The 24,055-nt window shown below is 54.9% G+C and overlaps 2 protein-coding genes across 9 annotated transcripts in view; one reads left to right on the top strand and one right to left on the bottom strand.

Annotated features, from left to right (window-relative positions):
• The window catches only part of B3GNTL1 (UDP-GlcNAc:betaGal beta-1,3-N-acetylglucosaminyltransferase like 1), a 51,389-nt gene extending 31,824 nt beyond the window's left edge, over window positions 1–19,565 (top strand). Inside the window, exons 9-13 of one of the 6 annotated variants that reach the window (XR_013991935.1) lie at window positions 5,150–5,285; window positions 5,380–5,448; window positions 5,856–5,930; window positions 14,363–14,522; window positions 16,239–16,378. Coding sequence is in view for 5 of the 6 variants with exons in the window: in XM_081028707.1 (XP_080884833.1) it covers window positions 5,150–5,285; window positions 5,380–5,448; window positions 5,856–5,930; window positions 14,363–14,452 (370 nt within the window). In the remaining variant the exon portion in view is untranslated. Of the gene's footprint in view, window positions 1–5,149; window positions 5,286–5,379; window positions 5,449–5,855; window positions 5,931–14,362; window positions 14,588–15,098; window positions 15,411–16,238; window positions 17,486–19,004 lie in introns of those variants that run through there. The other 5 variants (XM_081028709.1, XM_081028708.1, XM_081028710.1 and 2 more) reach the window with 5 other exon arrangements.
• Window positions 16,518–24,055, bottom strand: part of TBCD (tubulin folding cofactor D) — a 150,233-nt gene continuing 142,695 nt past the window's right edge. For 2 of the 3 annotated variants that reach the window (XM_081028702.1, XM_081028704.1), the window contains exons 35-39: window positions 22,140–22,229; window positions 21,790–21,877; window positions 20,939–21,048; window positions 19,151–19,235; window positions 16,518–18,646 (exon numbers count right to left, since the gene is read on the bottom strand). In XM_081028702.1, coding sequence (XP_080884828.1) covers window positions 18,584–18,646; window positions 19,151–19,235; window positions 20,939–21,048; window positions 21,790–21,877; window positions 22,140–22,229 — 436 coding nt within the window. In that variant the 3' untranslated portion in view covers window positions 16,518–18,583. The remainder of the gene's footprint in view (window positions 18,647–19,150; window positions 19,236–20,938; window positions 21,049–21,789; window positions 21,878–22,139; window positions 22,230–24,055) is intronic. The other variant, XM_081028703.1, reaches the window with a different exon arrangement.

Below are 24,055 nucleotides of genomic sequence, written 5' to 3'. Positions count from 1 at the left end.
AGATATTAAGCCATCTTGAAAATTCAAACTATTTGGAAATTAGCAACGAAGGGGAAAAAATCAGAAAGGACATTGGAAAAATTTCAGTTTGGTGGAAATTAAAATGATTATGTCAAAATTTGTGGAATTTAGTTAAAACAGTTTATAGTAAATTTTTATGGCTTTAAAAGCTTATATTAAAAAAGAAGAAACTAAGCAATTATCTAAGTCTCCACCTTTAAAAGTTATTGAGGTAGTGGCAAGTAAACTCAAAGTATATAGAAGGAAAGAAACGAACAACAGAAGATGATGAAATTGAAAATGGACAGTCAATACAAAAAAATCAGCAAAACCAAGAATTGACAGTTTGAAATACAATAAAAATCGACAGACCTTGAAGTAAAATAAAATTGACAGACCTTTATCTAGCAAGGTTGAGTTTTAAAAGAAAATACCGATTACCAATATATTTTGAATGAAAGAGAGAACATCGCTACAGAGCCAACAGATATTTACAGTATAAATAATTAAAAATTAGATTTATAATTCTAAAACTTTCGATAAAGAGAAGCCAAGCCAGATGGCTTTACTGTATTCTATCAAAGATTTAAGGAAAGAATTAATACCAATCTTACATAAATTCTTTAAGAAAATAGAAGAGGAGAATGATCTATTGGGTGTTTGGAGGGAGCTCTAACTCACCCCACGAGACTAGCATGGCTCTGCTACCAAAACACTACAAGAACATTACAAGAAAATAAAATTATAGCCCAGTATCCCTTATGAAAATGAATGCAAAAGTCATTCACAAAATATTACCAAGTAAAATTCAGAAGTTTATATGAAAAGATATTACAAGTCTGATTTAACATTCAAAAATCAAGTAGTATGATTTACTGCACGAACAGAATAAAGGATAAAAAAAAAAAATCACATGATTAACCCAGTAGATACAGGAAAGGATTTGACAAAATTCCATACCCATTCATGATTTTAAAAAAATCTCAGCAAACTAGAAACAGAAGGAACCTTTCTCAATCTGATAATATCTACACAAACCTACAACTAACCTCTTACTTATTAAAGACTGAAAGTTTTCCTTCCTAAGATCAGGAGACAGCAAGGTCTCACTACTTCTAGTCAACATTGTAACGGAGGGTCAGTGCAATACAATAAAAAGCCTTAGAAAGGGGAAATAAAACTCATTATTTGTAGCTGTCATGATTGTGTTTCCTAGGAAATCAGAACTAATAATTTAGCAAGTTTTCCAGGACACAAGTTCAAGATAGATACACACACTTTCAATGAACAATTAAAAATTCAGTTTAAAAAATCAGAACAATGGCATCAAAACTAAATGATTAAGGAGTAACTTTAGCAAGATATGCATATATCTAAAAACCACATAAAATTGATAAGGGAAATTAACAAAAAGCCTGTAATTAGATGGCGAGACATACCACATTCATGGTTTGGAAGACTCCGATTAATATCAGGTTTCTGCAGATTGTAGATTCAGTACAATCCCAGTAAAAGTCTCAGCTGGCTTCTTTGTAGATCTCGACAATCTGATTCTAAAAATCACAGGGAAAAATCAAGGGATTCAGCGTGGCCCAAACAACCTTGAAGTGAACAAAATTTGTGGACTCACAGCCTCACCTTAAGATGTACTCTGAAGCTACAACAACCATGAAAATGTAAGTGATAGCATAAAGATAGGCAAATTGATCAAAGAAGCAATAGAGAACCCAGAAATAGACTCACAATTTATAATCAATTGATTTTCAACAATTGATTTTCAACATTGAGTCCAAAGGCACTCAATGGGAAAAGGAAAATATTTTCAACAAATGGAAAAAACTTCATATCCATATGGAAAGAAAAAGAATCTCACACTATATAGAAAAATTAATTCTAGATGGATCTTAGATATAAATATAGAAGCAGCTAAAATATAAAGCTTCCGGAAGAAAACATCAGGGAATATCTTCACAACTTTAGGATAGGCAAACATTTAATACAGAAAACACCAGAATCATTAACCATTTGAAAACTGATAAACTGGACTTCATCAAAATTGAAAACTTTTGCTCATAAAAAGACACCATTAGGAAACTGAATCGTCAAACCATGAACTGGGAGAAGATATTCACACTCACCACACAGTAATAAAAATGAAACCTAATAAAAATAGGCAAAATACTTCCAACGGACACAGTTCACAAAGCAATAATGTCCAAATGGTCAATGAGCCCATGGAAAAGTGTCCGTTACCCTCAGAGGAATGCAGAATAAATCTGCTGCACACTCAACTACAGGTTCAAATGAACGTGTGGCAATTCCAGGTGGTGACAGGGACAAGGGCCAGCTGGGACGTCAGGCTGTTCTCAGGCCTGGAAGTGTAGCCCTCCTTGGAAAACTGCTTGGCATTTTCTTACTGGTTAAATTGAGATCTGCCCTGTCACCCAGCCACTCCAAGTCTAGGTGTGTATTCGAGAGAAATGAAAATGTTGCCCAAGTGTTATGAATGCTAAGAACTGGGAACAACCCAGATGTCCATCAGCAGATGAATGGAGAAACACATTCTGCAGTAACGGAATGCTCAGCATTAAAAAAAAAACAACCAAAACTACTGACGCACAAGAACGTGGATTAATGTCCCAAACCTGTGGATGGAAAGAAGCCAGACACAGAATCACGCATCCTGGGGGTGCTGCTTACACAAAGTTCTCCGGCAGGTGGAACATGGTGGTTTTCTCGGGAACGGGGTACATGGGGACTTCTTGGGGTGATGGAAATGCAGCTCGTGGGGTGTGGGTCTCGTGGGTAGATGTTCGTACATACACCCCAACCCGTACATACACTTCAGATCCTGCGTAAATTACACCTTTAAAAATTTCACATACCCGACGAGCGTTTCTTCAGGGAACCCCTCCCCACCATAAATGGAGCTGGAAATGGGGGTGAGTAAAGCCCTGAGGTGGTTGGCTGGGCACAAGCTGGAATCTCTTCCATCTAGTCCTGAAGCTTCACCTGCGTATGTCCCTGGCGTCCTGGGGAGTTCAAGTGAAGGGATCTTTCTGGGAGACGGGTGGTGGCCCGGGGTACGGCAGGGTATGTCTGTGGGGGCCCGGGCAGCCGGCCCAAGGGCTCGTCTTCACTGTCCTGTTTGCACGGGAAGCCTGTCTTTGATGTTGAGGCCTCTCTTCCCTGTTTGCAGCATGAGCTCTGCCACCCACAGCACGAAAGAAGTGACCACATGTTAGTTTGTGTCGGATTAAAGTCTTGGAGCTGTGAGTGGCAAACCTGCGAGCAGCGGGCTGGTCGGAGCTGGATTCCCTCAGACTCTCAACGCCCTCCACTTGATGCGTGTCCTTGTTATTTTACATTAAGATCGGTCAGCACTGACGTCATTTAACTGAAATGCTTCAGACATCCGAAAGGCCTAAAGGAGTGATGTCTGGGAAGTGAGCCGTTTCCCGCCCCGTAAGCCTGCTGTCCCCTCGCAGCCCCAGTCAGCACGGGCGGTCCTGAGCCTGGTGGTCAGTGTTCCCTCCATTTCTTTATACTTTCACTCCCTGCAGTGCCTCTCTAAACAGTCCCCTTTACCTCTTTGAAAATGTTACGTAAATGGTAGCATTCTGCTTATTCTTTCTGAAAATGGTGTTTTTGCTGAACTGTTGTTGAGCTGTCCCGTGTTGTGTGTTCCCCGCGGAGGTGCTGCGGGCGGGCGCAGTGCAGTGACGTGTCCGTGACAGCCGCTGCTGCTAGGAAGTTCGGAGACACCGGTCTGGGTTTGGGGAAGCCTGTGTGCTGCTGCCTGCACTGCCGGCTCGGGTACCCTGAACCAGCAGACCCCTCCCAGTGCCCCCGGCCCTGGGCCGCCCACCACGTTCTCTCCTCGAAAGGGAGAAGCGTTACCAGTGACTGTCTGAGGCTGCCAGTTTCTTCCTCGCTCAGGTTTCGTTTGCTAGACCTTAACTTGCATGACGTTTACTGTTCTTCTGTTTTTAGAAACTTCTTTCCTTTTCTTGGCTGTCGGTGAAGCTGCATGTTGCGTGATGTTTCCTTGGCTTGGAGTGTGTTGAGCTTGTGCATTTCTTTCCCAAATAAGGTGCCACGTGGCCAGGCTTAGGGAGGCAACCTGTTCCGAGCCCCAGTAACGCTGCCCACATCACAGTCACCAGCACAACTCTAATCAAAGCATCCAGTTTAAAATGGCAGGTGATGGGGTGGCCAGTTAGCTCAGTTAGTTAGAGCGTGGTGCTGATTACACCAAGGCCGCCCGTTCTATCCCCACATGGACCACTGTGACCTGTGTCCTCCTTAAAAAAGAAAGAAAAATAAGTAGGTGGGAGGACAACAGTCAGAACCTGCCTGATAGGAAGGCGGCACTGCTCTGCTAGAACTGGACCCCATGGACCCAGCCAGGCCCGGACCCACCTACAGCTGCTCCCTGGCGGTGCCCGGTGGGGCATTCAGAAGCTGTGGTCACCTCAGGAACGCATGGGGCAGGGCTGTCTGGAGGGCAGGGCAGCAGTGGCCTCTGCGCCTAGCCCGAGGACGTGTCCTGGGGACACAACTGTCTGAGACACAGTCACAGGAGGGCTGGGAGGTGAGGACCTGTGCAAGGGCACTGCGGGTGCAAACTCTGCTGTCACAAAGCGGCGTGCTGCCCTCCCTCACGCACAGGTGTCTCTGGGAAAGACTGAGGTCAGGTTTGGTCTGGCACCTACACAGAGAACCAACCCCCGTCGCGTCCAGATTCTTGGGTGATGGCCTCAGCCTGTGATGTAGGGCCTGCAGGGTCCCTGGGCCCTTCCTGTGCGTCTGGCCATGCTAACCTGGGGACAGCTGAACCTGTGGGGCCTCGGGCAGTGAGCCACCCTGGCTGGGCCTGGGCCTCCACGTCTGCATGCAGCGGGGCCGTAAGGTGGACGAGGTGGTAGAACCCTGGCCACGTTGTTCTGGGTTCACTGGCTCATTCAGCCAACAGCTGGTGAGTGCTGCGTGCTGGGGGGCTGGATGCAGGCCCGCCCGCCCCAAGGTGACGCAAGGACCAGAGGACATGGATGGAGACATGGACCAGGGACCTGCGGGGCTGGGCCGAGGGGGGAGCAGCAGGGGGCGCAGGAGGCCCTGCCGCCGGGTCACACCCCTCCCCCCACAGGAGCACCATCTGGACCCACCGAGTCTGCTTCCTGGAAGAGCGGGCTTTGCGGCACTGGGCCACCTTCACCATCTGGAACGCGGGCCGGCAGGGCCGCCGCCTCTACCGCAGCCTGTCCGAGGAGGCGCGGCGCAAGGTGGGGTCCCCTCTGTGCCTCCCCTTGCTCCTGCCCCCGTCCCCCACATCCAGCGGCACCGTCCCTGAGGCTGGCGTCCTGTGTCCCCTCACAGGTGGCTGCCTTCTGTGATGTGGACGAGAAGAAGATCAAGAAGGGCTTTTACTGCTACGAGGAGTCTCAGGTGTGGGAGGAGCCCCGGGGCTTGTTCATCCACAGGGGTCGTCCACAGGACGCCCTCCTGGGCCTTCCTCCCCGGGAAAGGCCACATGGGCCCAGACAGCTGCCAGGCACCTGGGTGTCCCTGGGCCCCAGGACGACCTGTACTCACTTTGTCTTTCTGCTGGAGAGCGCCGCTCGTGGTCCTGGTTGCTCCATCATCCACTCGGGGCTGGTTCTGTGGTGGCTGGAAGGTGGCCGGGTGGGGGTGATGGATGCCGGGTCCCGCCCTGGACAGCGTGACCGGGGCACCTGTCTGAGCACATCCAGTTGTGAGGTGCAGGGGGTGCAGGTGGCACACGCCCCCCCGTGGCTGCTCTTGGCGGGAGTGTGCCGTCCCCAAGCTGCGCCCACAGCCCTCGCCTCCTGCAGGAAAGGCCGAAGCCCCGGGTGCCCATCCTGCACTTCCGAGCTGCCCGGCCACCCTTTGTCATCTGTGTGAAGCTGGTGAGTATTGGGCTGGGCATGGGGCACGATGACCGTGTGACGGTGACAAGCCCGTCCTGAGGTGGCGGACACCTGGCTGCAGTCATCCACTCCGTCTTAGGCCAGCTGTGGTCTCATGTCCACCGTCGGCCGTGGGGGCAGGGGTAACAGCCACTCCGGCCAGACCTGGGGGTGTGGGAGAAGAGGCAGTCGTGGTGCCCTCCTGAGACTGGCTGCATTTCTGTAAAAGCAACTCTTACTGGACACGTGCCGCATCCGCATGAGATGCGCTTGTCAGGACACGGGGTAGACACGTCCCTGAGGGCTCAGGGGAGAATGCGGTTGCTGAGAAGCATCTCAGCTGTGCACCCTGGTGACCGCTGTGCTGCATGTCCTCTGTGACCCCAGGGGCATGGTGCCGGCAGTTGAGCTTTTTCTCGGTTCCGTGCTGTGTGTTGGGGACCCAAGTGACAGACCAGGACCCCCTTCTTACTCACTGTGTGGCTGGGTTGTTGAAATCACTCATTTTCCGAGTAACATGCCGTCATCTCATGTTCCCCACAATGAAATCTGTCGGGGTTCCAGGCCACTCATAGCCTGGTGGTGGGGACAGCATGGCTGTGACGTTCTTGTGACTGAGCAGACAAGAAGGGTCTGTGGCCCTCAGGTCTCAGAAGGTGCCATCCCCCAGTAGGTGACGCAGTGACTCGTGGGTCCCACCTCGGAGGAGGCTCAGGACCACGCCCCTCGGCCGTCGGTCTCGCTGATTTTCAGGAGTGTCTTTGTCCATTAGTGTGTGACACTATTTTCTCGCAGTTGTGACTTGTTTTTTCAGATTCTTCCCAGAAAAACTCACTTCAGTCAGAAAAGCATATTCTCATTCACATGTGTACATATGTGTGTGTGTGTGTGAAGTGTCATCTTTCACATTTCAGTCCTTAATCTACCCCAACTATGAGGCCCAGGTCTGCTCGGTGGGGGGGGGCTGTGTCCCAGAGGGTCCCTGAGAGGGGACGGGCGTTGGTGGGTGAGCAGGGCCCTGTGCTGTGCTGCTGGGGGTCGTGGGAGGAGATACAGAAGGGACACAGGTCACTGGTTGTGGCAGCTTCTCACCTGTGCGGGAGATTGCACCAGACTCACAGTAAGCAGGGTGCCCAGCCAGAGGCCTTCCTGGGGGCAGGAGCCTTAGGGGCAGGGTGTTCATTCCTCCAGTCGGGCAGTGGCAGAGAGGAGACAAGCAGGACGTGCCCTTGTGCCCCCACTGCAAGTGCAGACGCACACCAGGCCCGGGGCTTGGGGACCTCATGGCCCCCACACATTTCACAGCAAAGCTCCGTTCAGACCACGGCCAGGGCCTCTGAGGACGTCCTGCATGTGCTGCGGGACTCGGACGAGCCGTGGAGGGAGGCAGACGGCTTCTGTCCTTCGTGGGTGGCTGGTTTGTGCAGGTGCGAGTCCCCTCTGCCCTGAAGAATTCGCTCAGAGCTTCTAACGTCGTGTACGGTGGGGTCCAGGCACCTCTGCAGGGGCCACGTCCTGTTGGAGGACGTCATCTCCACCAGGCCTGAGATCAGACACTTGAGGACAGGGACGTCCTCTGTCGTGTTGGGCATGGCTCTGAGGTGTTGGCTTCTGGCCGGTGCCCGAGGTGCCACTTTGGAGAAGTCGCCCAACTATGGTGAGAGCAGGTCGACCCTCAGGACCCCCTCCCGTGACCAGGGCTGGTCTTGAGTTCAGCCCCCCAGAAGCTGTGAGATGGTTACTGTGTTGATTTAAGTTGCTAAATTTGTGGTAACTTGTTACACAGCAGCAGGTAGTCTGGGCCCAGGTTGGTAAAACAGTCAAAACCAGACGTCAGCCTCGCGGGCACACCTTTCTGGCACTCTGCCTGCTGCCACTGCACGTTCACATACGGAGGTGTGTGTGGACGCGTCTTCTCCTGGGCTTACAGCTGGGAGGGGAAGTGCTGGGTCACGTGGCAGCTCTGGGTTTCACTGAGGAACCGCCAGACCCGCCACAGCAGCCCAGCTGTTGTCTGTCACGGCCGTGCTGGTGAGCGTGGTGTGTCTGGGGTGGTTTTGCTGGGTGTTCCCGACGTCTGATATGGAGCCTCTTCATGGGCTTGGGGGCCGTGTCTGCATCTTCTTCGGAGAAACGTCTTTTCAAGTTCTCTGCCCTTTTAATGGGGTTGTCTTGAGTTGTCGGAGTTCTTTATGTATTCTAGATGCGAGTCCCAGACATTCGCAAATGTTTCCTGTGGGTGTCTTGTCTCTCCTGATGGTGTCCTTTGACGTGCACGTGTTTAATTCTGATGAAGTCCAACTTTGAGTCGGTTCCTTGGCAACATGCAGGGTCCCTGTGAGTCCTTCTAAGAGGTTCACAGTTTCTGCGCTTACATCCAGGTCTTCGATCCGTTTTGAGTTGAATTTTGTGAGGTGGGGAGCCACCCTCACCCCTTTGCACGTCCAGTTGATCCAGCACCGTCCCAACTTGTCACCCTGTTTTGTTCTGTGTGTTTTGTCAGCTTGAACCTGTATTATTCACCTACTGCTACACAACAAGCCACCACAAACAGCCTAAAACAACACACATTAATGTCCACAGTGTGTGCGGGTCTCGGGAGGCTGTGGCAGAGACACCGGCCAGCACAGATGCCGGTGGGGGCCAGGTCTACGTCCCAGCTCTCGCGCTTGTTGGCAGAAATCACATCACCCACTCTGTGTCCTGGGAGGGTCCTGAAACACCAGTTACCTGTTTCTTGTAGATTCTGCTAGAAGTAGTCGATGCAAACACAATGTGTGTGCGCACAATTTTTTAAAACAAATGGCAGCATAACACATACTTTTTCTGTATTTGGCTTTTTTCACATGATAGTGTATCTTGGAGATTATTCCACGTAAATCCGTTGGCCCCAGCTAACTCTGCTGTTACTGTTATCTTTTTATTAAGGAAATGTCCCAGGATGATTCAGCCATGTGTCCAAGGGAGCGGGAGCCAGTCCCCACAGCCCACCTTGGCCGGCTTGTGTTCTCCATGCTCCGGACCCTGCACCCCAGATTGTGTGGCAAATTCTAGCCTCATTTCATTCATTAGTTTCCCAAATAGATAAAAAGCTAATACCACCACCACACCCCTGAGTTCCAAATATCCTATCAGTGTTGAAATCTGCCTAATTGCCTTACAAATGTGATTTATCTTTTAGTAGTTTGCTTGTTGGAATCCAGACCCACTAAGGTCCTTGTGTTATATCAGCAGATGTCACCTTTATGTCTCCTTTATTTTCTTACAACTTTTTTGGCGCTGCTTTCGTTCCTTTTTTGAGAGGGGGGAATATTGGGGAACAGTGTCTTTTTCCAGGACGTCAAGTCATTTTCAATCTAGTTGTGGAGGGCGCAGTTCACTGGCCCACGTGGGACTCAAACCGGTAACCTTGGTGTTATGAGCACCGCGCTCTAACCAACTGAGCCATGCGGCCGCCCTGTTTGGTGCTGTTTAACGTGCGTTTCCTACAAGGAGGCAGGACGCTGGAGGCACCTCAGATGGGGGTCGGGAGTTGCGTTGTTTGGCAGGAGCCTTGGCAGCTCTCCCCTGCTTCTATTACTGGACTCGCTGCATACGTGTCTGCACGCTCCTCGATTATATGGATGTTTCATACATTTATTATCCACTTAGCGCTGGGCCTTTAGGCCATTTTTACTGTTACTAAAAAGAATGCTGGCACGAATATTGTTACATACACGGAGTTTTCTTCAGTGACTGTACAGGTGGGATAAACTTGTAAAGGCTGCTGGTCGAAGCACCATTACGGGTTTTGAGCCCACCAGTTAGTTCCCCTGGAGGCTGTGCCCGTTTACGTTCCCACCAGTGAGCCTTCTCTGGCAGTGTGACCAACTCTACCCTCCACCGTCTCTGCAAATCGCAGGTGAAAAACAGGAACTTACAGCTCCCGTTGGCACCGTCGTGTTATGGGCAAGGGGGTATCTTTTCACATAACTAACAAGCATCTTTATTTTACTCTTGGTAAATTATCCTTTTCGTTAGCCTATTGTCTGTTGGTCTGTCAGGATTTTTCTTTATATACCAAAAAAAAAAAAAAAAAACAACCACCACCCTCAGTATCTGTAATATGTGTTGCAAATTTTTGTCTTTTGACTAAATTTATATTTTTGCAACTTAGAAATTACAAAACATGTTATTTTCCAATTACAGTTGATGTACAGTATTACATTAGTTTCAGCTGTACCACACAGTGATGCGATATTTATTTAACTTATGAAGTGATCTCCCTAAACACAGTCCCCATCTGACACCACACGTACCGCTTCCCCGAAAGTAAGACCCAGCCGGACAGTCAGCTCTAATGAGTCTTTTGGAGCAAAAATTAATGTAAGACCCAACATTATATTACATTATATATATTACATTAATTGTATTACATTATATATTATATTATATTGAGGACCCAGTCTTATAGTAAAATAAGACCAGGTTTTATGCTAATTTTTGCTCCAAAAGACACATTAGAGCTGATTGTCTAGCTAGGTCTTATTTTCGGGGAACACGGTAGTTCTTACAAAATTACTGACTATATTCTCTGTGCTGTACTTTACATCCCCATGACTGCTGTGTAACAACTAATTTGAACTTCTTAATCCCGTCACCTTTTTCACCCTGCCCGCCAATCCCCTCCCACCTGGCAACCATCACAATTTCTTTATATCTATGAGTTTGTTAATTTTGTTCTTAGATTGCACATATAAGTGAAATCACATTGCATCTGTCTTTCTCTGTCTGACACTCCACTCAGCGCAGTACCCTCCAGGCCCATTCATGCTACCGCAGGTGGCAGGAACCCGTTCCCTTCCCTGGCCGAGCAATGTTCCACTGTATGTATGTGGAACCATTCTTTATCCATTCATCCATCGACGGACACCCAGGCTGCCTCCACATCTTGGCCTTTGTGAACAAGGCTGCAGTGGACATGTGGAACCGCACGTCCCCGTGAAGTCGCGTTTTGGGTTTCTTCAGAGAAACACTCAGAAGTGGGATTATGTGTCCTTCTTTGTCTCATTATAGCCTTTGTTTTAAAGTCTATTTTGTGTGGTATGAGTATGGCTACCTCAGCTATGTTTGTTTGTTTCCATTTTCATGAAAGCTCTTTTCCCATCCACTTACTTTCTATGTGTCTTTCAGTATGAAGTGAGTCTTGTAGGCAACATATGTAAGAGTCTTGTTTTCTTATCCATTCAGCTCCCCTATCTTTTGATTGGGACATTTAATCCACTTACACTTCAAGTAATCGTTAATGGATGTGTAGTTATTGCCATTTTATTATTCATATTACATTCCATGTACTACTGGTTTGGTGGTGATGAACTCCTTTAGCTTTATCTTGTCTGGGAAGCTCATCTGTCCTTCGATTCTAAATGTAGCTTTTCTGGGTAGAGCAGTCTTGGTTGTAGGCCCTTGCTTTTCATCACTTTGAATATTTTGTGCGAATCCCTTCTGGCCTACAGTCTGTTGAGAAATCAGCTGACAGTCTTATGGGGGCTCCCTTACAAGTTACTTGTTGCCTTTCTCTTGCTGCTTTTGAGTCTGTCTTTAACCTTTGCTGTTGTAATTACAATGTGTCTAGGTGTGGGCCTGTTTGGGTTCATTTTGTTTGGGACTCTCTGTGCTCCCTGGGCTTGTGTGTCTATTTCCTTTGCCAGGTTAGGAAAGTTTTCAGTCATTATTTCTTCAAATAGGTTCTCAATCCCTTGCTCTCTTCTCCTTCTGGTGCCCCTATGATGCGAACATTGGTACACTTGATGTCCAAGAGGCCCCTTAAACTCTCATTTTTAATTTTTTTTTGCTGTTCAGATTGGGTGTTTTCTGCTACCTTATCTTCTAAATCACTGGCTTGATCCTCTCCATCTAATCTGTTGATTTCTCTGTAATGTATTCTTCATTTCCATTGTAGTTATTTCTGACTGGTTATTTATGTTTTCTATCTCCATTTTTATGTTTCCTATTTCTTTGTTGAAATTATCCCTGAGATCACTGAACATACTTATAACCAATGTTTGGAACTCTGCGTCTGGTAGGTTGCTTGTCTCCATTTCGTTTAGTTCTTTTTCTGGAGCTTTGTTCTGTTCTTTTATTTGGGACACTTTTCCTTTGTCTCCCCATTTTGGCTGCCTCCCCGTGTTTGTCTTTATGTATTAGGTAGGGCTGCTGTGTCTTCTGGTCTTAGAGTGGCCTATGTAGTAGGTCACAGTCTCCTGGTCATCTGAGCCACGTGCTCCAGGAGTGTCCCTTGTGTGGGTTGTGTGTGCCTTCCTGTTGTAGTTGAGCCTTGGTTGCTGTTTGCACATTAATGGGAGGGATTGACTCCTGGGCTGATTGGTTCTGAGGACTGACCATGACTTCAATGTAGGAGCTGTTGTGCAGGGGCTGACCCCACGAAGCAGGATTCACTTTAGTGGGGCTCTGGTGTCTGCTCTTTGGGTATGTTGTCTGTGTAGGTGGTTGGATGGTTCTCTGCTGTGGTCTGAAGCTGCCCACTGGGAGTGTTGGTTCTGGGGCTTCTTGGGAGGGGCCCAGGCACAGGCCACGGTCAGCCAAAGCCTGTGCCCTGCCCGGGGCCACTTGGTATGAGCCACAAAGTGATCTGCAGATGGGTGCCACTTGTGCTGGTCTTGGAGATGCCTGTGAGAGGCCAAGCTGTGAACTGAGGCCAGCTGCTACTGCTGTCAGGCTTAGGGCTGCTCAGCAAGAGGTATGGGGGCACGCCAAGGCCAAACGCTTGTTTGGGGTTTGTGGATCTGTGAGAGATTTTAGGCAAGTCCATAGCAGGAGGTGGGACAGGCTGTTTGTATGTAAAAGCCACTGGAAGTGGTGTGGGAGTGGGACTGCAGGCTGGTTGGGGGGGGTCTCGGGAATCACCAGGGTGTCACCATGCTGGTTGGCGCTTCGGCGTTCAGCTGTGTGAATGTCACCGGGCGTAGCCTTTGGGTGCTGGTTCCCAGGGCTTTGCTGTGAAGATGTCCAGACGCTCACCTGCCTGTCTCTGGGGTTAGTCCTGGTAGTGGATGTGCCCGTTGTGGTGAGGCTGTGTCTTCCAGGTCACTAGACCACGCCCCACGAAGTGGCCGGGCCAGGGGACATGCCCAGGGGCAGGATGGGCCCCAGGCCGCACAGGCCCACCGACTGGACAGTGGTATCAGTTCCCCAGTTGTGGGGCACGGCTCTCGGAGGCACGTGTGGTACTGAGCTGAGCGCCTCCTGTGTCTTTTGGGCGTGCGGTTTCCGCTGCTATGATGTCCCTGAGAGGTTCCCATGGAGACAGATTTCTCCCAACAATATCAGCACTTACCTGTACCTTCTGGGTCCTGATCCTCTGTTGTTTTTGTCTGGCCTTTTCATTCTCAGTGGTCTCTGTCAATTCTAGAAGCATCTACCTGTAATGGACTCTTGGGAAGGAGTCCCCTCCCTGGTCAGGGCCAAGCCTGCCTTCCCGTTGGCCGCTCTGCAAGCCCAGGGCTGGCCGCTGCTGTCAGAGGTCTCTGGCCAGAGTCCGGGCTGAGCCCTGGTGTGTTTCCTTTGAAGTCTCAGTAACAGAGAAAACGGGAGGACAAAAGGGGGCTAAGAATGGGTAGCCAGTGGAGGACAGAACATGGGAATTTCGGATGTTTCCCAGCAGAGTGGTTTTCATTTAAATACCTGTAGCAATGCCCAGCAGTAACAACAGCAGCGTGACGGCCTAGGCCAAGGGTGTGCACGGCCAGGCAGGCTGGCCAAGCAGAACTGGCCCCTGCTGCATGCTCTCAGAGGCCAGGGACACGCCTGGTGTGCTGGTCATGTCTTTGGGAGCCGAGCTATTGAGGCAACAGGGGGTCTGGGCAGCAGGTGCTGGGGTGAGGGACAGGCCTGGGCACTCACAGGTGTTTCCCCAAAACCTGCCATGGCCCCAGGCAGGAGGGCTGCAGGGGAGGCGTCAGGCCTGGGCTGTGGCTAAGGGGGCCTGGCCAAAACCAGCACTACTGCACGGGCCAAGGTGAAGCATTTAGGGGCCAGTTCACCAAGTCTGTACCAACCCTGGTGGTCACATGAGCCCGTCTCCTGGGTCTTGACCATCCTTGCAGGGTCACGGCTGTCTCTCCACTGCAGGGACGGGACGGAGTGGGAGGAGGGAGGGGATGTGGCAGCAGCTGGTTGTCGAGTGGCCATTTCTGGCCCCTGAAGAGGGGTGGGGGTGGGGCCTCCTAGAGACTCCAGGAGTTGGGAGGATGAGCCCGGGTCTGCCCTGGACAAAGGATGAGCAGAAGGGTCTCTCCACGAATGTCCTTTGCTTCCCTGGGTCCCTGCAGTGGGCGTCAGCTGCCTTCTGCAGGGAGCGGCCGAGCCAGGCTGTGGGGGCGTTGGGGTCATGCGCCCGCAGTTCCACTTTCTGGCCGCCTCCCCCTCAGCAGTGCACACCAAACCCCAGGCAGCGTGGATGGAGCCGGACCTACTGTTCCTCCCACAGGACCTCACAGGGGGTGCACTGGAGGACAACCTGAGGTCCCTGCACCTGCAGGAGGGCCGGGACTTCCTACACTTCAGCTGACGGCCCTCAGTGGCCGCACCCAGGTACGTCCAGGCCCCCAGGGGCCCAGCCTGGGGGTGGAGCCATCCTGCAGGTGACGCGTGATCGAGGGCAAGCAGGGAAGGGCAGCCCCGTGGGGGGAAGTGGCCCCAGATGCATCGCAAACCCTCCTCCGTGCGTGGGGCTGGCCCCTCACCGGGCAGGCGCGGGGGGCATTCTTCCTGGGCTGTGAGCGGTGACCCACACCGACTGCGCATCTGACCAAGGCACGGGCAGCCCCCCTGCCCGTCACCCAGAAGGCTTTGGGGTGACAGCGCGGGACCACCCAGGCTGTGGCACCGCTGACTTACGGTGTCAGGGTCGGCGCGCTCTTTGCCTGATGCCTGTGCCCAGCTCCGCCCCATACGCGTCGGGTGGATTCCATCTTGGGTCAACACCTACAGGCAGCTGCTGCGTCTGACTTGACTAAGAGACGTGGAACTAAACCCGCTGAGGGAGCACAAGGGCAGCAGAGGGCACAGCCTCCCAGGGGGGCTCAAGTGTGCCCGACGGGGCCGTGGGTGGCCAAGCCGAAGCCACGCGTCCTCGTGCTGCGTTCGTACCTGTGGCCCTGTTTGCAGGTTCACTGGGACGTGCCCAGATGTGGGCTCCCTGTCCTGTCTGGGACTGTCAGGCTGGTAAGCACACGGGGACGCTGCCTGGGGTGTGGCACGTCGCCCTTCCTACACAGCTGGTGCCCCGACGCTGCCTTCGAGCTGCCCTCGTATCCTCCCATCCAGAAGGTGCCTGCGGGTTCCTCAGCCGTGTCTGCGCTGTTCAGGCCCCTGGACATCCCGCTAGTCTTCTCATTTGTAGCCCTTCCCGAAAGTGAACCCCTTTGTCCCTTTTTGGGGTGCATTGTGTGACCTTGCTAAGGACGCCTTGTTTCTTGTAAACATCCTGAAGCGCGAGCCTGGTTCTTTCTCCCATTCTGTGGGACTCAGCCGTCCGCTGCCGGAGGCTTTGCTCGCCTTTTGCTCTTGCGCCCAGTGTCCGGGAGCAGCCTGGCCAGGGGCCCGTTCACTCAGTGTCCCCATGGCAGGCGTTGTACATTTCAGACAGTAAGTGTGGCCAAGACAGTGACCTGCCTGTCCTTTTCTTAGAGAACTGGCCTCCTTCAGCCTGTGCTGAGGGGGCAGCTACGTAGGGTCCCAGCTTTGTGTTCTGTCCCCATGCTGCCACCAAAACACAGCTTTACGGTTGGATGGGCTCAGCAGATATGGGTCCGTGCTCCCTTGGAGGGTTTTTGCTGCACACGCAGCCCACCCACCCCCTCAGAGCTCACGCCTGCCTGGGGCCACAAGGGAGCCACCCTTCCAGCACTTTCCTGACCAGAGCCCACATGCCGCCTGCTCTGCCGTCCTTCCTAGCTTGCGTGTTCAGCGTGGTGGTCCGCACGCGCTCTGGCTGGGCACCACCTGGGCTCAGGTGGCCTTCAGACACAGCTGCATGAAGGAGCGTGTCTGCAGGCAGTTGGGGGTGGCTGAGCGGTGGTGAGGCTGGGGCGTGCAGAGCCGCTGGCCAGTGTCACTGGCCAGTGGTCGGTCAGCTCTCCTCGGCTCATACAGGCAGAGCAGCATGGAGAGAGCAACTGCCCAACAGCATCGCTGGTCGGTCTGGTGGTCCACGGGTCTGTCTCCGTGTCTCAAAATGCCGTTTCTCTGGAGTCTTGGTGTTTTCAAAATTACACTAAAAACATTCATTCTGTTCCTTCTGAAAAGGTGCCTGCAGGGTTTTCTGCAGCCAAGGCCCAGACACTGTGATCCCTCCCCAACCTGCTGCAGGTGTAAGACTGGGACGTCTGACGACATGAGTCTCTTGAAGGGCATGGAAGCAGCTCAGTCGAGCGAGGCCTGGTCCCCACCCGGGGGCCACCCCCTCCGTGGGCAGGTGGCGGCCCAGCTGGGGGGACCCTCCAGTTCACTCCCCCAGGAAGCTGCCCCTCCCGGTCCCCATGAGTCACCCTCACTCACAATGGTGTCAGACACAGACAGACAGACTGCTCAGCATGTGCTTTTATAAAAGGTGGGCTTGCATTAAGTGAAGACAAAAGCAGTACCAACACCCCCGGTCCCTAGAGCACAGGCACGTGTGAGAAAAGCCGCCTCCGTGGTGACAAACTCCGAGTCCCTTGGCACACATCACGTACCGGCCGAGGCTGCGTCCAGCTTTCCTGCGCTGACTCCTCCGTGCCGGGAGGGTGCGAGGGCCCCGCTCCCAGGACCGGCCTCAGCGAGCAGCAGGCTGCAGAGGACACAGGACAGGGCCAGACGGTCAGGACAGTCCCCTCAGCTTCTCTGGGCCGTTCCCTGCAGGAAACCCCTGGTGCCGTCTCCCAGGACGCCTGGGGCCTGTGGCTGACAAGCCGGGTAGCGGGCAGGCCGTTCCTACACTGTTCGCCCAGCCTCACCCACCCGTGTGCGAAAGTTCCTGATAACAAATGTGAACACATTTAGTTGGGAGCTAATGAGGCGCTCAACCTGCCACCTCCGTCCCTCAGTGTCACCTGGGGGCTGAGTAGATCAGCATCTGTCCCTGCATGTGCAGGGGCCACCAAGAGCAGGGCTGACACCAGTTCAACACTGGGGGGAAGGGGGAGAGGGAGAGGACAGACGGGAGGAAACAAGAATCATTGAGAAGTACCCGCAGGGGCGCAAAGGGGACACGCCAGCTGTCCAGTGGAATAAGGACGCAGGGCTGAGTGGGGACAGGCTGGGGATGGCCCTTGGGGCAGGAAGTTGTGCCCGAGCCCCACACCCAGCACCACCCTTCCCTCTGCGCTGACATCTCCTCCCCAGCAGAGCAGCAGGAGAAGTTCTCGGACGGTCAGAAGCAGGGCCATGAGCTGATAAGGACCTTTAACCCAGGGGAAGGCAGGTGGAAACCCGAAGAACTCCGTAATCGCATTACATGACAGCGGTCAAAAGCACTCCAGTGAATAAAGGTCGTTAAACTGGATTAAAGAATCAGAGCTAAGTTTCTACTGTTTGCAAGCGACCCACTTAAATGTGAGAACACAGAAATGACGATGGGACAGATCCTCCACAAACACTAACCAAACCCCAGGGGGGCTGGTAACAGACGTCGGGCTCGGAGCCCAGTTACAGCTAAGAGTATTTCCAAGATGGTCACCCACCAGCAAGGTGTCACAGACGTGACCATCTAAGCACCGTCTGGACAGCAGAGTCCAGATGTGTCAGGGCCTGAGGCTCAAAGGACAAGGACACAGGAAAGAAGAGCCAGGCCGGGAAATGCTGCACAGACTGAAAACCAGCCACTTTTCTCAGCCCCCTCAGCCCCGAGTCACCACCCCGCAACCAGAGAGATGGACAGACCCAGAGCTTCCCTGCCAGGACCAGCCTCCGGGTGAGAAGCCCTGGGGGGCCACGGCCCTGGGGGCACCCACTGGCCTGTGGAGATGCACTGGGTCAAGACCCCGAGAAGACCCCTGCAGGCTCTGGCGGGGCCGGCCGTCTCCAGCAGAGGCCACCGCTCCCGAGTTAAGGCCAGCTGAGCCCCACAACCGAACCTGGAACTAGGGGGCGGCCTGGAAACGCTGCGGCCAGGACAAGACTGGTGAGCTCACAGCCAGAAGGTCCCAGAGCGCCCCTTCCCTCCTGCCACCTCCCCACCAGGGCTCCAGTGTGAGACACATGCTCTGAGGACGACACAGACCCCCCGAGTCAGGGACACGAACAGGGTGCTGGGGGAATTCCGAGCCCTGGAACCTGCAGCTCCCAGATGGACACCAACCTTCATACAAATACAACTAATACGCCCAGGGCGCCAGCGGGCCCAGGACAGATGGGCTGTAAGACGCGAGGTGGAAACTCTAAGCAAGAAAGACAGGAGATGCTAGAAACCCAGCTCTGTGATGGAAACAAAGACTGGGGGCTCCCGCAGACACTGCCAGGGAAAGATCAGTGAGCTTCAACAGTCCTCCGGGGTCCTGCCCAGCAGCCAGCACGCGGAGGACAGAGTCCAGGAAGGGCGTCTTGGCCGACAACCATGGTGACGGCGCTCGGCAGCCAGGATGCAGCTGGGCCAGGCAGGGAAAGCGTGTCCCTCATGCCTCAGGCCAGGCCCCACCACGCAGGCTGAGTGTCGGTGTGGAAGGAGCACAGTACAGCTGTCAGGAGAACACGTGAGACAACAGATGTGACCTCGATCAGAGAAAGCATGACAAGGGGAGAAGTGCCAGGCTGGGGGACGTCAGCTCAGGATGAGAGGCAGCCCCAGAATGGGAGGCATCTGTACGTCCAGAGCAAAGGGCCCGACAAGTGACATGTAAGCTGCACCCAGAGAAGACAGGTGACAAGAGGGAGGGTCACACAGGGTGCTCAGCTGCACCCAGGGACATGCAGGTGCAGACCCCGAGCACGTGCGCTGCCCAGAGCAGCGGTCACTGTGGGCCCACTCGTCAGCACTGGCTTCTGTGCGCCCTTCCTCCCCCGAGTCAGGAGCCCAGCGGTGCTGTGTCCCCACAGGTCCCAGGAGCCGAGTGGGCCCAACGGGGCGGGCGGCGTGGACCCAGAACGTCCTGGACTCGGGAGCTTGTTGCAGCTGCGTGTGGAGACCTGGCACAGGAAGGGGCCCGCGTGTCCCTGGAGGCCTGAGGGGGACGTGCAGTTACCTTGGGGATGAGCTGGGGTCTGGGCACGCCAAGGAGGTCGCACAGGCGGTTTCGCTGGTCTCTGATGACCGAGAGCTCTGCGTCCCTGGGGAGGAGAGGCCGGTGGCGTCAGCTCCAAGGAAGGGGCACTCGCTGGGAGATGAAGCCACCACCACCTCGAAACTCGGGGAACTTCCCATGGGCACAGGAGCCTCAGACACTGCAGGCGAGGACCCCACCCAGGCCACACGGGTTCACTCCTGAACCTTCTGGGAACTGTGGGAGGGCTTGCCCAGACTCGGACATGGGCACGGGCTGCCTGGTACGCGGGAGAGGGTGGAGGGGGCGCAGTTTTACCACGTGGGCCTCTAAGTTTTACTTGAGGAGCTGTTTACTTTCATTAAAAATAAAAACCAAATTTAGCAACACAGTAGAGAAATACTGGGCATTTTTCTTGTATAATTAAAAAAATATTATTTTTGGTAACAGAAAAGGATGGGGAGGGCAGGAGGCGGCAGGGACCATTGTGGGGTCAGCTACCCGGTGGTCAGTCCTTCTTCAAGCTGAATACGTTAGGGTGGGATTCAGAACGTGCCTCAGTGGTTTTATAAAGCTGACAATGTAACAGGAAATGTGTCATCAGCACAGTGCTGACAGCTGCTCTCCACACGTGTTCAGAGCTCAGGCTGAGGACGGGCGGTCAGTGTCCCAGACGCCCATGTCTCTTGGGACGGTTCTGTTCTGGGGCTTCCGCAGGCCAGAGAGATGCTCAAGGGGCTCCCTCCTGCTCCAGACTAAGTGTGTCCCTAGGAAACCCTGACACAGGCCTTTCTGTCCCTCTTGGCCACCGTGGCTCCCGTCCAGGCAGGGGAGCGATGCTCTTGGGAAGGCCCAGCCCTTCCCACAACGTCACTACTGTGAGGGACATGCCCATCAGCACATGCGCTGATCCCTGACCTGTCCAAGCTTCGGTCCCGTCTCCAAAACGGGGGTGAGGGAGGGGTCACCTTGTAGGGGTGTGTGCAGCACGTGGAACATAACAAGTGTCACCTGCACGTCTGCCGCCGTGTCACCACTGGGCGGCAGTGCCCATCGAGTCTGCAGCTTTTCTGCTTCTGGGCGCCACCCCCGGCCCACTCACGTCTTTCAGACCTGCTGTCCCCAAGCTCCAAGAAGCCAACAGGGATTGCAGGAACTGCCTCAGATGAGCTTCGGGACCCAACTTGGTCTCGAGGGACCCAAAGAAGCCAGTGGCTCGGCTGCCTGCCTTCTGTCCTTGCTGATGTGACATGCCCCGTGTGCCTTTCCCACTAAGACCGAGCGAAGGCCGGCCGGCCCCCCCGAGACGCGTGTAGACACAGTAGCAGCCATGCAATGCCCTTCTGCTCCCTTGGGGACTGTGGCTGACACTGCAACTGGGGGCAGGAGCCGCCATTCCCGAGGGACACCAGCCACAGTGCAGCAGACGTGGGTGGCCAGCTCCCACCAGCGCCCAGAGCCAGCCTCACGGTTAGTTCATGCACAAGCCCCAGCGACACGAAAAGCTGACTCTGAACCAGTGGTGGCCAGGACCACCCGTCGTTTCACCGACACAGTTGTACTTGGGAGAAAATAATGCCGCTCTGAAAATGCTGCCACTTGAACAGGCCGGGAGGCACCCCCCCAAGTGTGGCCGCCAGCCCCTTCAGAATCCGGGCACAGGTGAGGGCACTCAGCTGTCACCAGCACCTCCTAGCAGGACCCGATGCGGGGACGACAGGCTCCGGCACCCCTGCTGGACACCACGGTGGGCCGGGGCCTCGCACTCACCAGGCAGTGCCGCCAAGCACGGCCGTGACCTCGTCCAGCACGTCCGCACCCACGGCGTCACTGTAGGTCAGTGCCATCTCGTACACCTGGCTGGCAGTGGTCTTGCGGACCTGGACAGGACAGAGCGCGTGAGTGGCAGGGGACACGACAGGATCCGAAGCACCGTGCGACTGAGCCTGAAGGACGTGTCCAGCGCAGGCTGCGATGCAGAGGGAGCTGAGTGGATCCTGAGCCAGGAGACCCTGGCCACACCGCACGCGCTCCCGTGACAGGACCAGGCCACCTGCATCCTCTGCAGACCGGCAGCAGCCTTGCCCGGAGGGACCTGGTGGAAATGCCTCCTGAAATCCGCCCTCGTCAGGGACCCCACGGCCCATTTCTTTCCTAGTCACCCCAGGTGGCGACGGAGTACGTGGGCTCCAATCCCGGGCCGCCCTGCGGTTGCCGAGTCAGGTCAGTGGCCCGGAAGCCTGAATGTCTGATGGGGGTGCGGACATGGGAACTGCTGTGTGAGGTGACTGATCTTTAGGAAAGTGTCACCTCTGCATTATTTGAAGAGCCTTTCAGAGGAGCCTTCCAGCTGAAGGCGTCACCTCAGGTGTGGGTGGCCTTCCAGGGCCCCCGTGCAGGCGGACAGTGTGGGACAGAAGTGGGGGTCACGTGATTCCCAGTGAGGGCAGCCCCCTCGTCCCCAAGGCCAGAGTAGAGTCACACCGTCGCTGCTGTCCCCACGAGCTCCCGAGTCCCTGCAGCAGAGGACGCCCCGCCCCACCCAGATGTCAGGGGGCCCCAGCACCGGTGTCCCGACTGGCACCGGCATCAGCGTGGAAGCCAAAAGGAGGGACACTCACCACGGGGAACGGGTGGCACAGAAGCAGGAGCAGCTGCAGCAGGGCCTTCCTCCTCACGCAGCCCGGGAACTGCACCAGCCCACAGAACCTGCCAGCACATGCGTGAGCAAACGTGAGCACGTGACACCTGAGCACGTGGTGGCTCCTGGCCGCTCCCTCTGCAGACCCAAGTGCCCGGAACGCTTGGTCAGCTGCTGTGGACAGTCCCCCTCCCCGCAGGCCAGGGCCAAGGGACACCCGCGATGGCTTCACTGATCCTTCTCAACTGACACCAGAAAAGGATTTTACGCGGCCGCAGGGTCACCCCAAGGCATCCCGCCCGCCACTCCCAGCAGTGACTTGGGACTCACACGGCCACGCTGGACCGCAGCTTCTGGACGTCCTTGGACTTCCTTATCTCTTCCTTACAGAGCGCGAGCAGCTTCACAGCGAAGGGGTGGCTGGAACGAAAGCACAGGCCACCGGCGTGAGCAGCCTGTGCCGCGCGGTGTGGCACCTGAGGACCAGAGGGCCACGTCCCTCGGGGACCCATGCCGGGTTACCTTAACTGGCTCCTTTAAAGGTGCAGCAGGGACAGACACCTGCCTGCATCATGTGCCCCACATGGCATCTCTTCCCCAGCCCTCATCAGGCAGCAGTGAGCTCCTGGCCCTGTGCGGTGGGCCAGCCAGGTCCACGCAAGAGCAAAGGAGAGGACGGCGTGCCCTGGCCAGGCCCCAGTCCCGGGCCGGGAGGTCAAGGAGTGGCCGAGGGGGGAGCAGGGCATGCCCCCAGCTCTGGGCTCAGAGGCCGGGCGGCAAGGCCAGCGAGGGTCCATGACACAGGCACGCTCACTTCTGCAGTGCTGTGGCCACGGGCGCACTGTCCCTGCTCCAGGCCACTTCTGGACGCTGTGTGGGCTGTGGCAAGCTGTCCCGAGTGACCCCATGTCCCTGCTGCCCGACCACTGGCTGGAGGCCGTACAAGTGACCCAGGGTGCGGTCGGGGGCAGAACATGGCCTGGCCCGACCTGTGGGTGAAGGGACAGGACAGACCTCCCCGAGGGCAGGAAGCCTCGGGGAGTGGCCACTGGCCGCCTCACTGGCCACTGCCATTTCAGGGTCCCCCTCTGCCCCACCAAGCAAAAAAGGATCCCAGGGCTACTCTGTTCTCGTGGGATAACTCTCAGCTCCTCTCCCCTCACTGTCACCACAGTCACTCAGAGCTGTCCCTCGGTGTGACTCCAGCCCCCACCCTCCCAGAACCTGCCCCTTCTGGCTTCTCCCTACGGCTCACTGAACTGCTTGTCGGGGACAAAGTGACCATCATGTCACAGAAGGCCGTGGCCATTCCTATTCTCATCCCATGTGACCACTTGGCACACACCATGGAAGCCCCCCCGACACTCTTCCAATGCAGTCCACTTCCTGGTGGCTCTGCTGTCCCTCTGCTCCCCATCCTGACAATGAGGTCCTCACCGTCACCTGTCTGGACTCTCCCCTGGTGACCTCATGGGTTCACATACCACCCATTCTCAGGACTTGACACTGAGTTCCAGCCGTGGAATCCCAGCTCCTCTGGACGGATCCATGAGCATCTCAAACAAACACCTGTGCTCTGGACTGCAAGTCTGTCCCCAGCACCACGTGCTGTTACCCCAGTCCAGTTGAGGGATGAGGGGGCGGGGCAAGGGCCTGGGGAGAAGACACACTCGACAGCGGGCAGCGAACCAGGACCCAAATCGGCCGCCCGGTCCCAGGCCTCCAGCCATCAGAGCTGAGGAATAACTGGGGTTCCCGCGCCCCCAGGCTGTACCCGCTGCACGGCCTGTGCTGGCTCCGACTGTGCTCAGACGGGACCTTCCGGCCCACACCTGTTGCATCCAGCTTCCTGTCAGAGAAAACGCCCCCTCCGCACTGCCGTCCTCGCTGCTTACTCCCTCACGTCCACGTCCGACCTGCCCGCAGACCCGCTGGGTCTCATCAGCGTGTCCACCCACTCCCCTGGGCCCCGAGACCTCTCCATGCAGCCCCACCCACAATGCCCATGGTCCCACACTGCTGCCCGCCTGCCGGGCCTGGCACTCAGAGGTGCGTCGGGTTTGGGAGGACGTCCAGCTCTCCAGAGGAAGCCGAGTCTCCAGCACTGACAAGACCCCAAGCTTGGTCCTGGCAAAAGTGTGGCCCCAACAAACTGCGGAGGGGGGACAAGGCATGCACCAGCCTCTCGTGCGCTGTGGTCACCTCTGGCACCTGGACAGTCCAGAGACCCTCCCCGGCTGCCTGGG

Source organism: Rhinolophus hipposideros (genome assembly GCF_964194185.1).
Source record: "Rhinolophus hipposideros genome assembly, chromosome: 20".
Taxonomy (NCBI): domain Eukaryota; kingdom Metazoa; phylum Chordata; class Mammalia; order Chiroptera; family Rhinolophidae; genus Rhinolophus; species Rhinolophus hipposideros.
Note: the sequence above shows the minus strand (reverse complement) of the source record. Positions and strands in the feature narration are given on the sequence as shown.